Source organism: Colletotrichum higginsianum, chromosome 9, assembly GCF_001672515.1.
Source record: "Colletotrichum higginsianum IMI 349063 chromosome 9, whole genome shotgun sequence".
Lineage (NCBI taxonomy): Eukaryota > Fungi > Ascomycota > Sordariomycetes > Glomerellales > Glomerellaceae > Colletotrichum > Colletotrichum higginsianum.
In genome coordinates this window covers 2,702,515-2,716,811 of record NC_030961.1, presented here as the reverse complement: position 1 = coordinate 2,716,811, position 14,297 = coordinate 2,702,515, and the positions used below count along the sequence as shown (strand labels likewise).

At 54.7% G+C, this 14,297-nt stretch overlaps 4 protein-coding genes across 4 annotated transcripts; all 4 read right to left on the bottom strand.

Moving 5' to 3' along the window:
- Nucleotides 1–368: 368 nt before the first annotated feature.
- On the bottom strand, nt 369–773 carry CH63R_13025 (uncharacterized protein; the record flags this gene model as incomplete). Its single annotated transcript, XM_018307999.1, has 2 exons — nt 369–562; nt 671–773. 2 exons carry the CDS (start codon nt 771–773, stop codon nt 369–371), a joined length of 297 nt encoding a protein of 98 aa, XP_018152416.1.
- A 4,747-nt stretch (nt 774–5,520) lies between these two features.
- CH63R_13024 (uncharacterized protein) lies at nt 5,521–5,833 on the bottom strand (the record flags this gene model as incomplete). Its single annotated transcript, XM_018307998.1, is given in 3 exon segments — nt 5,521–5,598; nt 5,664–5,799; nt 5,805–5,833. Coding segments are annotated over 3 exon segments (243 nt in total).
- Nucleotides 5,834–9,985: 4,152 nt separating this feature from the next.
- Nucleotides 9,986–10,388, bottom strand: CH63R_13023 (calcineurin-like phosphoesterase; the record flags this gene model as incomplete). The annotated part of the gene is made up of 3 exons (XM_018307997.1): nt 9,986–10,051; nt 10,099–10,297; nt 10,360–10,388. 3 exons carry the CDS (start codon nt 10,386–10,388, stop codon nt 9,986–9,988), a joined length of 294 nt encoding a protein of 97 aa, XP_018152414.1.
- Nucleotides 10,389–11,404: 1,016 nt separating this feature from the next.
- On the bottom strand, nt 11,405–12,460 carry CH63R_13022 (Ssh-4; the record flags this gene model as incomplete). The annotated part of the gene is made up of 1 exon (XM_018307996.1): nt 11,405–12,460. One exon carries the CDS (start codon nt 12,458–12,460, stop codon nt 11,405–11,407), a length of 1,056 nt encoding a protein of 351 aa, XP_018152413.1.
- Nucleotides 12,461–14,297: the final 1,837 nt, after the last annotated feature.

Genomic DNA, 14,297 nt, shown 5'->3' with positions numbered 1-14,297 from the left:
TTGGGAGGCCGTTCCGTCATGTCTTGGGGCCAAGGTATGTGTTTGTTACTGTTATGTCATAGTCATTGGGCCATCTCGTCCGCGGTTCCAGAAGAGTGAAGGGATGAGAGAAGAAGGGGGAAACTCACGATGATGCCCCCGCTCCGCATCGGCGTCGGCGTCGAGCCTCACCTCGGTGGGTTTCGCTAGTGCAGACGGCAGGCTCTGCTCCTTGGGACTCGGATGCCCGCATCATTCGGCGAGTCATGACTCGGTCGGTCAGTGGAGAAGGCCAATTCAAAGACAACAAACGTTAATTCGGTGCTCCTCAGCTGCTGTAAAACAACATGCGATGCTTTGGAGCTTCGTCTCAAGTAGAACGAAACTTATTAGGGGAATCTCTGTTTCCCGAGGTCTTCGTCGCATTTCCTCCGAGGCCCCTCCTCGTCCACGGTCCAGCACAGGCTGCACAGCACCCCACCAGGCACCGGGGTAGGGCGCGGGTCGCCGCCTTCCAAGGGTCCCCCATCTGTGGCCTTGGCTTTGCCGTCGTTGCTTGAATGTGCTTTTGGCAGTCTGTAGACTGCAAGGGGCAGGAAGATCGGGTTTGCTAGGCTTCTTACTGCTCCTGGTTGGCTGAAACATCGGTTTCTCGTGTCCATTTTTGGCTTGTCCTGACAGGGCACCATACCCTTGTTCATGTTCTCCAGCCCTGGAAACGCGAGACGAGACGCGGACAGGAGCTCGTCATAGGCAGATTTGCCGGAATTATCGACGAGATCTGAGATGGCCATCGCAAACCACGAGGTGAGGCTGCTTACTGCCTAGCGCGTCGACCTCTCCCTCCTTCTCCGTGAGTATGATTTTTGAGTGGTGGCTGTACGAATGCAGCAGAATGTACTTCCTTTCCTGGTGCGCTTGATGTCTAGCCGTCAGTATCCACACAGGGCGACTGGGGAGGATACACCATCGGTCAAGGGTCGCCTGTTGCTGGCCTGTGTGAGGTCCGCGTCGCTGTGCCTGACCGCCCTCCTGTGGACGGCGTCCATTTGTCAGGCATGCCCTTTCATGACATAGGACGCACAGGGACCAGCACTCCAAACATTGATGACTTAGTGGCTGTCATTTGTTGACTGGCAGCGGTGTGAAAGAGCAGCGAGATAATTTTCCGAAGAGACATCACGAGTGGGTAACGCCTTGTTTGGGCCCTTCATTGGGGATGGGGCAGATAGGCAAGCAAGCAAACGCGCAGTCGGATGGCAACCGCTGATTCCTCGATCGTCGTCTGAAGTCGGTCGTCTCGATGTGGTAGCAGGAAGCACCGCATGCCGGCGGTGCAGCAGCATTATGATACCCTCAGACGTTTCTCACTCGGCCCGTCTGCGTACTTCGGGCCATATACCTGTAGCCATGCGAGCCTCTCACAGAACCCGTCGCGGCATCTTTTTTCCCCTCTTCACCGGCGATCGAAGGCCCATATGTGGCTCACAGTCCCAGTCTGTTGGCGGCAGGCGAGGGAACCAATGAGGGCCTCTAACCTGAGGCCTCAACGAGGTGGACTCGAGCCAGAATCCATGCAGAGCAGAGAGGCATGCTGGCATGGATGATGGCAGAGGGCATCACAGCCTTGCCGTATGCGGCAAAGCGGGTTTCTATTCTTAAATAACCTTCTTTCGCTCGCTGTCGTCTGCATGGCTTCGGCCAAATTCACACCGCAGGCTTCGTGTGCTAAAGGTCCTCTCGGCCACCGGGAGAGCTCAATCGCCGGCTCTCAGGGTCCTTTGAAGACCGGCATCTGCTGACCTGAGAACCACATTTAGTCATTTTCTCTCGGGAGCTGTCGGGCTCCCTGTCAGCAACGTCATGCGCGCGCATTGAAGACGGCGGCTGAGAGACGCAACGTTCCATAGCACGCTGTCGGTCGACTGGTAGTATGTGGCATTCAGGCTATGCCGCTCACTCCGTCTCCAAGCGACTCGTTGGCGATCGACGTTACCGGCGTGTTTGGTTTGGGCGCAAAAAGTGCTCGATCCCACGCTTGGGACGTGTCAAAGTTTCAACCTAACTCCTCGGGACAACGAGACGACAGCTTGGGGGCTCGAAATTGGTCCTACCGATGGCTGATCTGACATGCCCCCACTGCTGCCGTCACGTTGAGACTCGAGCGTCAGGATCGCAGCGTATTGGTGAAGGCCAGCGGTCATCGGCTCCGTTGACGACTGGGCAACGGAGCAACCCTGTGCGCATCATCGACCCGCATATGTGGACTAAACGTTGTGGAAGCCGCGGCGACCGGACACAGTGAACAGAGGGCCCCCCATGGCATGCATGGCAAGGGTGGTGTGCCCTAAAAGCCTTTGAGAATTGAGTCTAGGGGGGGAAGCATCTGCTCTCAAAAGCCAGTCGCGCCATCTCACCCACGCAATGGGTTTTCTAGTGGCGCTACAATTGTTTTTTTGTTCAAAGTACCTATGCGGAGTAGGCCCGCAGGCTTTCCTACAAACCCACAAGGCCCGGTCGCTCGGTGAGACCATGAGGCTCCCTCAGATGTTTGAACTGTCTCTTCTCATTCAATTTGGTTCGCCGCAAACTAACTGAACGACGAGGACTATCATCTATATGAATTGTGCATCATTTCGACCCCGTTGTTGTGCGGCGAATCCACTGACTTGTGTCGTGACCACAAGCTGACAAGGCGGCATTTCCTACCTTCCTCTCTTCAGCTGCTCAATATCGGGTTGAGTCTTCTCCACAATGCGAACGAACCATTAAGGCGTCTCCAATCATCACACTTCGGTAGTGTACGTAGATTGGAGGCGGTAGAGATGGCGAAAGGCCGCGCCACTGACGTATGTGCAGTATATGAGCCTTGTAAAACTCGCTCGAGCAGCGGTTTGGTCGGCGACGCCTTCACTGATCAGCCGCTTAGATGTGCGGTGCAGAGCCGGACGCACGCAAGCGACGACAATCAATCAGCAGGGCGATAGGTTCTGTGGTGCTTTGGTTGACACTGTGCATGACCTCTCATACTATGATGGGACTTTGCTCAACCGAGGACTCGGCCAGGGTCTCCAGGCTTGCTCCGCTATAAGACCTCTTCGGTGCGGAGAAGATGCGACTCTGCCATGGACTTTTGCTAGTGAGCCTAGTTTATCCGCCGTGAGTCCGAGTCGGGGAACAGGGTGCAGTATGCAGGGTATAGGCATGCACGCTACCCATGTTTCGATGACCCTGGGGGATTTTTGATGGGCAGCCATGCTGCCAGATGTCAATCAGTGGTGTTTCGTCGGTCAAGAAACTGGCAGAATTTCCTCGCCGATGTTTCTCTGCCGGCTACGTCCAGAGTAATTCTCGGTCAGGGAACCCCCTCGACAAGGACAGGGGATGATTCGATTGTTGGCGATGGAGTGGGAAATCAACCAAGGACGGACGGTCGTCTCCACGACAATTGAAGGAATTTCCCTCAGGATCTCGTCGGCTATGGTCGATAATCATGGCTGATTGCTAGGGGTGCGTATCCGCACGTTGTTGGAAATTCTGCTGGGCTTCTGGAAAATGCGCAGGGCGTCGGTCTCCACCGAACTTTGCAAGACATGCCGGGCACAACCGGCAGGGGAAACGTCGGAGTTCCACCGCTCGAAGAGGGGCTGAGGAATGTCGAGGAAGAGTGTGTAAGACCAATGAGGTGAATGGTCGGTCTTGCCGGGGGGTGCGGAGAAGCTTGGCGGTCGCACAGCGTGCTTGATTGATGGTTGACAATGGTTGGTTATTCGTTGGCAGCCAAGGAATTGACTCCCGCCGACTCTCATCCCATCGTACACCACCTAGAATGAGACCGTTCGTGCCGAAGAAACCTAGTCGTGATGACCGATGTTGTGCATGTCGACAGGATGCGGTCCAAGACAGCGGTAGCGATGCGAGGCCGGCCACAACTGATGCTGCGGGGTGGGTTTACAGGCGTCGATGTTGTCTCGACATTATGACGATCCTGTCGCGGGGGTTGTTGAGGCCTGAAGCGGGCAGAGGCTGCTCAGTAGCGTCAATTAGACTGGAGTAGAGCGAAGCCGAGGATTGCCAAAGGACCGAGGCATGTTGACAGCTGGAAAACTGCCGTGTTCGTCAGGACGGACGACTACAAAGTGCTCGGAGCATGGCCCCAGTATGACGTTTTCCTCGGTGACGGACTGGAGGGAGTTCGTGGCTCAGTCTTGCGTCGGTAGGCGCTAGCCATCGGAGAAGGCTTGTGTCTAACGAGATTGGGTATGTAGGTACTCTACAGATACCTGCCTGGGCAGAGAGTAGGAACGAACAACTGCCTCGGCCATCGCGGTTGATCGTTGGTCGCACCGTTTCTTGGCACTAACGTTCGCGCAAGTGTGAGGGCGAGGTAGCGTACCTTATCTCGACTTGAAACGAAAGCGACCCTTCTTCCTCGACTCAACGGTACCCTACTATTCGCACCAATTTGAGGTTCAGGTCGCTGTAGGTCCCTACCAAAGTTCGCGGACAGGTTAGGTAAGGTAGGGCAAGACAAGGCAAGCACGACTGTATTGCTGCAAACCAGCACCTGCTGCAGCCGAACTAGGCTACATGGATCCCCGCTGGCCTCAGCGCAAAGAGCCGATTTGCCGAGTCCATCAAGCTGCCCCGGACCTTCTTTTTTCTTCGAATCAGAGCTGTGGGCTACAGTATGTATTGTGGTGCCAGCGGCGGTCTAAGGAGGAGGGGGCAGACTAAGTGGCCGATGACTGGGCCGGCAGCCCGCTCGTAGAGAGCCCATAAAGACAAAGCGCAGCCGATGACTGGCTAGAGACCTTCTGCACCCCCTGTCAGATGGCTGCCTAGATCTAAATTTAGAAATATCGATACTGCCCGATTGGGAAGCATAGACAAATGCTAGCCAGTAGTAGCCGGTGGGCAACGAGCTGGGGTCAGGGGGGCAGGACCAGGCGAGTGTTGTTGCGCACCGCAGCTGCCACCCGACGAATGCAGCAGCAGTGTGCACCTTACAATCCCTACCCACCCGGGTCTGGCGCCGTCGCAGAACCTGCGCTAGGCCTCATTTTTTGCCTTCTCTAGCGTTATCCAGTCCCTTTTTTCTTTCTTTTTTTTTTTTTTTTTTTGACATCCACCACACATCTCGCCTGAAGCAACACCAACTGTGACCTGACATGGGGAAGGTCAGTTCTGCGATTCTTGGACCGCCCGCCCTCCTTCAATGAGAGGCTTTATCTCCCCGGTACATGGGGCCCGAGTCCGAGGCTCGATTTCAGCTTCGCCGTCTCCACCATCTCCAACTCGACTCCTCGGCCATCTTCTTACACGCCACACTTCTTTCTCGTGATCCATAGTAGTACGCTCACGTCTCCCAATTTACCCCGGCCGCCGTTGCCAAGCTCCGGCCTTGTGCTAAATTCTGGTCCGAATCCCAGAAACCTCTTCGGAGGTCATTACCGTTCCAGTCCGCACCATCCAACACTGGACCCGCTCTAGCCACCCGATGTCCTTCACTTATCGCCGTAGGTTCTCCGTTCAGAGGCACTATCGTGCTCCATGCTCGGTCAGAGTGCGCAACTTTGGACGACCCGCCGGCTGCTTGCATGCGTCCTGTGATGCTTGCTGCCGGAGAAAGGGAGCTAGGATGGTTATCCCTCGATGAATCACAGCAATCGTTCAAGACTGACCTGCGACCAGTGCTCTGACAGTTCACGGCATGACAAGCGCTTCAAGCTCTCTCTGTCTCGGTAACAAATCTGTCTTAGACTTATTCTCCTGGAGGTCTTCGATGATATACTCCCGACCTGATTGACGCCGTACTCTCTGACTCGCCCAGCGCTTGCACAATATCGCGCATTCCCGTCACTTTATATGGCACCCAGACACCACGCCTTCTGCTTTTCCGCTACCCACCGGCCCCAGGCACGTGGGCCACCGCTGAACAGCCGCGCCCCGCGGCCGTTGACTCCCGGCTTTCGCCTCGGTCTTGGCCAGTTATTTCATTCCCTGATAAACGGTAGTCGGGTCCTGTCCGTCGTTACTTTGCTGCCTCCACTTGCTGGGCTCTTGGGTTCTTTGCCGGCCTTCTGTTGGCTGCTTGGTTGTCAAATCGCTCTGTCTTCGACTTCAGCCCCCCCTCCTTGCACATGGTTCTAAGAACATCGCCGAGCGGGACAAACTCCTGATGTTTTGCCGGACGGCATTTCCAACTGCACCACCTCGAGCTTGTCACGGCATCCGCCATCCGCCAATTTCTCCGCCACTGGTAACTGAAAACCCCTCTTTTCCTCCCCTGCCTCTGACTTGGCTTCCGCGTTCCGACCGGAACGCGATCTCGTGACGGCTTCCTGCACCCACGACTATAGATCATCAAGTAACGTCGTGCGGCGTCAGCCACTGCACGGCCGGTCCAATCTTTGCTTGGGTCTTCTTCAGCACGCGTGCAGCTCCTGAGCGCAGCATGGCCACCGTTTTGCTTGATTCACCACTTTTGCGGTGTGCTACGGACCGCTAGCATCCACAGCTGGAACTCTTGCACGCCCCGAGCCCGAGATTGGCGAGATCATCGCTCATTATGGTCGCGCTACCTGGGTTGTCGCTTTCTGGCCGCAAATGAAGCTCGTGGTGAGACGTGGACGATGCTCCTCGATCCTTAGGATGCAGTCCTGAGTCTCCGATAGAGTACGGATCATCCCTCCACCTCCCCAGAGAGGGGAGAGCGCCGTGTGTGCCTCGGTGATCAGCAACTGGGATCGTGATCTCTTAGCTCACAAGAGCAGATTGTTGGCAGACGGGTGGGAATACCATCACTGTTCTAGTCAACGTCACGTCACATACATGTCACAGATGCGGAACCCCGTCGACGGTTGTCATGAGGCGCCATGCTGTGTGGTAATCGCTCCGACGGCATTTGGCAAAGGTACCCAATTTCGAACATCTCGGACCGGTGCACAAATCTAAATGAGCCCTATGTAGGCCCTGGCTCGAGAAATCTCCCGTGCCCCCCCCTCCCGAGGCGGCCTCACCCGATACACTCAAGAGACACAGTTCAACTTCTGTTGGGGGGGTCAATTGCTTGCCACCGGGGGCCTATCTGCTATCCTCCAAGCTGTGAGCTAGTTGTTTGATAGGCATATGGGCAACCCGGTGAGAATCCGAAGTGGCGTGGAAGTCTCCGTTCTGAAATTGGCCGGCCCGTCCGGGAGGAGAGCCCTGTGTTGTGCCCTGACTGGCCCTAGATGATGAAGGTGCTTTTTAAGGATGCGTGGGCTATGGCCGCTAAACAAGAATGGCCTTAGTTGATAACGCGCTCGTGTCAGTAACCCCTCCCTCTCGCTGGATATCAATTCAAAGAATGCAATCTACTTCAATCGTCCTGGAGGATATGGAAAAGGGGGGGCAGTTAGGTTCTGCGGGTTCGCGTGGCTTTCCTCGCCACTGGCCGAGTGGATGCTCTCCGAGGCCAAAGCCAACGTTAACCGTCGGCGGTGAGGCGCCTTACTAACGCCCATCTCCTGTCAACCGCACCCACCAATGCCTACCGTTGGCCCTCGCCATGGTGTTTCTTGAGAGCGTACTTAGCTCTGCCAGACTATCGGATACAAACAAAGTTTGTTTCTCCTAGCAGAGCACCCTGCTCTCGTCCCCCCAATTTCACAGGGTAAATCTACAGTAAACCTCGGGGGCCTCGTCAAAAGAGAGTTGGATAGGGAGGCAAACTTACATCGTACACTCTATCCGCGAGTCAGGGCTAATCCAGCTCAAGTTGCCTTTCTCGAGAAGCTTCTCCCTTTGATACCTAGTTGAGGTTGTGCTGACGGCATGCCATCACTGGGCATCCGAAAGTCTGAGTCGACGAAGAACTGACATCATTCTATTCACCAAAAAAGACGAGTTGGGAGAAGGGGAAGGGGTTAGCCGGGCAACATCTGAGTCCTGACCGAGCCCAGCCACCGGCGCATCCCGTCCGATTTGGAGGGCGGCGACGGCGATGAACCCGGCGAGGTCAGCGTCGCGGCCCAAAGGACGGTGCCGCGGGTGGCTGGCAATCCCCTTTTCCAGTTGCAAGGTTTTGAAAACATCGGATCAAAGGGGCTGAGGAGACGTGGACCTCTTCGCGACTCATGGTCCCAACTCCTCGGAACTTCGGCAAACGAGAGGGCTGAGTTTGTTGAGGTTCTAGACGCAGGTATGGAGTCTGCCTTTATTTGCGAGTGCCAGGGGTAGGGTGTCAAGGCTGACTGAAATTTGAATCGACATAAACTCTACGAAATTGCCGGTCAGAGGCAGCCAAAAACCCTCCGGCGACGGAAGAATTATCAGATGGAATTTCGCCGCCAAAAGGAGGCAAGGAAACGCAAGTCGCTTATGGCACTTTTTTCATCTCTACTGCCGGCCGGAATCCCTTACAGGGAGGTCCAAAGAAGCAATCGCGCAATAGAGTGTAGACGACAAGGCTGTCTGCGCGGCGCTGAGTCCGTGGCGACTTTTGGTCCATGAGGCGTGAAGGTTTTCGGAGAGCTCGGATTGCATAGTAAGCCGTCTTTTGAATGATTTGCGGAGGCAGACATATCGATGGTTGACAGGTATCGGAGACGACACAGAGAAAGAGGGACACACACGACGGATGATGAATGTATGCGATGTGATGTGATGTGGTCAAACAATGGCGTCGAGGTGGTAATAGGTGTGGGGCCGTTCTGGCAAAGAAACATATTACATCTCGCAGCCAAACCTTGCATCAAGAGCTCAAATCCCCGATGGCACAATTGGCTAGCGCGTCAGACTGTTAATCTGGAGGTTGGTGGTTCGAGCCCACCTCGGGGAGATTCTGTGGTTAAAATCCACTAATAATTGAGCGCCATTATTTTTGCTTCTTCTGAGGATTTAACTTAGTTGCCAAACAATTAGTAGATGTTGGTTGACAACTTGATCCTCGCTCACTTACAGGTAACATGCTGGATTTGTTCGCGCCACGAGTTCTAAATGTTACACTGTCTGCAGATCTATATAGATATAGATAGATAGGATCTGTCTGTAGAAGATACTTTAAAGACGTCACGATTATTAGAGACAGATAGTGGGGGATAATAAGGGCCTTTAATCCCTAGCAGCATCGCCGTACAAACGGTACTTTTCTAATCACTAGGCACCGTTCTAAATCTTAACAGGCCTGTCTACAGTATAATCTCCTTCCGACATTCCAGATCAACAGGACCCGATGGGTATGTTCAGTCTGTAATTCATTCCTACTGTTTAATTCCCCGTTTTTATCGCTATGTACCGCACACCTGCCAATTTGCCCTAGGTCGGTACTTCAAGGGCAGATAGTACATACATACAGCCTGTGTATTGACCAGAGCGCACATATGTTGCCACCTGTGTGGCGCGTAGAGTTAGCCACAAGACCGTACTTTTTTCATCGTCAGTCCTGGCTCCATGGTGCAGAATAGCGGTCCTACTTTAGCCACGACGGAGACTTCTGTTCGTGTCTGGCGATACGTATCCGTTTCGTTAGGATATGATGCGTGTCTAGGAGTTGGAGGTCATCATCGCATGTCCTCAATGGCAGCGGCCAAAGTCTGTATGCAGATCGGAGCCTTCAGGCAACGAACAGACGCTGGTGGCCCATTCCCGCGACTCAATGTAAAAAATGTTTGCAGTTTTAGTTACATAGACTGGAAGAAAGTGACAACAGGTCGCCACGTTCTAGGACCGATGGACACTGATCAGGGGCCTGTAGTGGATGGTATACACCGAGGGACAAAAATGGGGTTAAGTGTGCACATTGTGATGATTCAGATGGTAGATAGACCTCTCAGGACTGGAAGAGAGAGACCCTGATGATCCTTTCTTGTCTGTATAAGGACTTCTTTTAGTGAGCCAGAGCCGAATCTAGTTACCCATATACACCTATCTTCTGTTGACCTTTCTACATTATATCCTACTTAGCCGGAAAGAAGCTATAGTCACTTCGGTCAAGATATTCGTATCCCGGACACTGAGGGCACTAGTTCCTGTTGCCCATCGCAAAGCAATCAGGTCCCAACTCGACGTCGGTGGTATCCCGCGAGCCCTATTATCTGGGTCTATATGACATAGAAAAGGTTGCCAACATTCTACTTCTCGCTCTCCAGCTCCACACGTGCGATGAATGTGTCCGGGCTGGAGCTCTGGGTGAGCTTGTGGCTTGCAAAAGACAACCCAGAGCCCCTTGTCGTAGTCGTCCGACTGGTTTAGTTGAGGATAGTAAGGATTGTTAAAGATAAAAGCCTTGACAAGCCTGTCAATACCAGCTTCATTGTTCTGGGTTAGGGTACACCTGACAGCAATTTAATGTTAGTCGCGATTTTCAAAGACACGAAAAACGGAAGTGTGACTTACTGGTTGAAGTCAATGGGCCACATTTCCATAAACAACTGGATCTTCTACAGTATCAAGACAGATCCTCCTAAAATCTTCCAAATCGACGCCTTATACGCCATCTAGAAGAACCGCAGCCGCCTATATAGGCTCACCTCCAAAATCTCAAGCGACAGTAAAGCAAGTTATCCACACAGGCGAAACCCATCCCGTCTGCCTTTGGAGCTCAATAATACATGAGACTGGCCACCGGGCGACTTGCTTATTTTGACAAGCTTGTCGATGCTGGCTTCATTACCGGTACCAGGGTGCACCCTATGTTACGGGGTTCTGTTATGGTGTATGAGTGTGTATGTGTATTCATACCTCGTTCTGTGTGCCATTGATGGTGACAAACGATGAATACTGAGCGTCGACGTTTCGGCAAGGGCAATTTAATTACAACGCTTTCCAACGATGCAGTGTAAAGAGACATCGGGATCGGGAGATGACATCCAACAGGACTTGGAGAAGACCCTACATGGGTTGGAAAACACTGGTAGAATTGATGTATGTATGTCTGTGTAATGCACAGCCCCCGCTCTCGGGTGACTGACACTCCGCGCGGGTCGTGCTTCTTTTGCGAATGCTTTCGTACAGTCGGAGCGGAGAGGGCGGGAAAGGAAATGGGGAGAAACCACGCGTCCGCGCCAATCTTAACAAAAAGGAGAGCAGTATATGCGTCAATTCGACGATTCGATGTCGAGTCCAATAGGTATCATGACGCTCGTGGCCGGACCAACCTCGTTAACAACCAAAAGTAAGTAAATAAAAAGCCCTTTCCTTTCCCGGGATTCCGCTTCGATCAAGACACCCTAGCATCTCGTCTATCTCAAAAATTGCCAAACTCCTAGATCGCCAGGTTTGGGCGGTTTTCCGTACTCCGGCCCCAAACACCCCATTATAGCAGCTCGCTCGCTTCGCCGCCTTTCACCCCGCGCCCCTCGCAGTAGGCCCACTGAGCTGGCTTTTGTGATGCTTCAGGTGTGGTATCATGTCATGCTGCCCAGCAGATTCGATTCAAACATCATTGTGCGCTCTGTGACCTTGACCGGTTGCCGTGCCGGTTGGGTCGTGAAGTGCTGTTCTCCTCCCGCCCCGCGCCGGCTCGCACCGCGTCGGTGTAGCTGGGTATAGGAGGGTGCGAAGGTACGCCGCCGCCGGCCGCAGATGTCCCACGACTACGATTGAGAACGCGAATCAACGGCGTGTTCTCGCTGTCCGTGCTGTTTCGGCGACTACCGGCATCCGAGTGATCGGGGCTCGTATACTCGGGTGGAGGGTTCAAAGCATCTTGAAGCCCGAGCCCAACGACGCTCTGCCCTTGGTGTCCACGGTTGGTGCTGCTGCTTGGCTCGCCGCCTTCGTCGTCGGAGACGAAATGAGTCAGGGAGATGTCAGTTGGGCTTCTTACGGGACCAGGGCTCCTCGGTGGCAGTACTCTGAAATTTCCGCTTCTTGTCCGCCCATGCTGAGGACCCAGACTAGCCTGCGAGTACGACTGGGTCTGCGAGGGTGAACGCTGCTGGCTGGCAGCTGTGTATCCGTCTTTGCGTCCGGCCTCCAGCAGGATGTCGCCCTGCTCAGAGCCGTAGGGCGGAGGCGGGGCGAGACTGCCCGTCATCGGGGCGAGTCCCCATTTTTTTACGTTGGCCTCGATGAAGACGAAGCCGGCCTGGCCAAAGTTGACATGGACGATGCACGGTCCGTTGGCACCGACGGCAGGGAAAAAGTTCTGCGACTTGACTCCGTGGACGACGTCCTCCAGCTTCTTGCCGTTGCGTGTGAAAAAAATGGTACCGGTTCGTGGACGATAGCCCACACCGATGACGTCGCCCTGGACGTACTGAGGGCCGTAGGGTGTCCCAGCGAAGGGCTGGTTGCAGCGACGCTGGCCCGCTGACAAGTAGGCTACGGAATGTTTGTGAAAGCCTAGAGGGTTAGCGCCGTGTGGTTCTGCGAGAGACAGGAATGGACATACCGGGTAGCCTGAACAACGGGTACGGCTTGGTGGCCATGCCGATACTGACCAACGTGTTTTCGGGTTTATCGTATATCTTGGCCTCCCAGTAGTAAACCTCATTTTGTTTGGGCACGGGCAGATTGCTCATGACGGTGCATTCCGAGTCGAAGAACTCAATCTCGGTGCGGCCCTCGACGAAGCAGTTGGCGATTTCTAATTCGGGCTCAAACTCCCAGGCGGAGACGCCCTTTTCTTGAATGGCGAGGTACTGGGACAGTGATATATCGGTCTGGATGGACTCGGGCGGGTTCGCCTGGATGAATGCTGGGGTTCGGTCAGTGATGTGCGTGCGGGCATCGTGGAAGCGGCGACGAGGTGCGTACCTTTTGCCCGGAGATACTCGGTCCTCTGCATGTCATCCATGGACTCGAGGGCCTCGGCCTCCTCCCTCGCGAACGCCTGCTCATCGTCGTACTCGCCCGGTCGGCCGATGCGATCAAGGAAGATGCGGCCGCTGGCCGTGTATCTGAAGAAGTAGATGACGAGGAAGATGACGGCGATAAGCACGGCGGAGCCGAACGACGATAGCAATCCAATGACGACGCCATTCAGCGCCGATGACGGGGCCGTGGGTGCCATGGCGGGCAGGCGGCGACGTTTGTCGATTCAACCCGGTCGGTCGGTCGGTCGGTCTGGGGGAACGATGGACGCAAATCGGGATCGGTCGATCGAGGAGAGCGACGGGTGGCGTCACCGCCGCGAAAGCAGCATTCGCGGGCGAATCGACGCTTCGAGGAAGCAGGTGGACAGAATAGGGAATCGCAGTGGGAAAATGAAGACGAAAGTAGCAGAAGGGAAAATAGAGGGCGTCGGCAGACGAGCTATGCGAAGGCGAAGGACCGGCTGGGCGGATTGAGTTAGAACAGAGGCGAGCGGTCGGTAGGTTTTGGTGGGATCAGTGTCTGGATCAGGTTTGGGTCAGACGAGAGTGATTGTCGTCGTTGTCGAGGACATGGATCGGTCGGTCGGGCGGTAGCAGTGAGGGACGTGCCGCTACGACGACGTATGGACGGTGGATACGTAGTGCGAAAGAGGAAGACAGTCTGGTGACTGACTGGGAGAGAGCAGTGCGAGAGAGGGAGAGGGAGAGAGAGAGGCTGCGTTGCCACACTTCTCTGACTGGCCCAAGTCGCAGGTCGATGGGGCGTAGGCAGGCTGGGCTGTCTGGACTCTCTGGTGCCTGGTCTGCTTTTGTTTGTGGCGGGTCCCCTCTCAGCTGAGGGCTGCTGGGCGTGCTGGGCGTGCTGGGCGTACGGCGTAGCGCTGGAGATAGGGCGCGGCAGGTAGGGGTATTCGATGGGAACCGGGGGAAGGATTCAGTTCTGTGCAGACTGTGCAGCGCAGGGAGGAAGGGGAGTGAGTTGTCGAGGGATGGGACGAAGAGGGGAAGAGGGGAGGGAGCGAGAAAAACAATACACTACGATGTACGAGGGGAGAAAGCAAGGCGTGAGTGAGCAGGAGGGATGGCTGGCTGCACAAGGAAACAGGCCGTTCGGTAATCTGTAGTCGTTGGTTGTTAGGTGTGGGATAGAGGGAGATTTACAGGTTGGGAGGAGGGACAGAGGTGGGGAGCGCAGCGTTGGAAAGAAAAAAGCATAAAAAAGCAAGGGCAGCAGGGACTCCCGGGCGGCACGGAATTGCAGTCGGTCGATATGTTCGCGCTTTTAATCCATGCGCAGATGGTATGATGGTGAACTTATTACGAATAGTATAATCCGACGGCAAGGGAGGGGCGCCACAGATTGATGAAAGCAAAGGAGGGAGGGGGAGAAGAAAAGACGCTGAGAGAAAGTCGTCGTCGTCGTCGTCGTCGTCGTCGTCGTCTTCGGAGAAGTTAGGTCACTCGCAAGTCGCAACTTTGAAGATGCAGGATGTGGACCAATGTACGGGCGCGGCA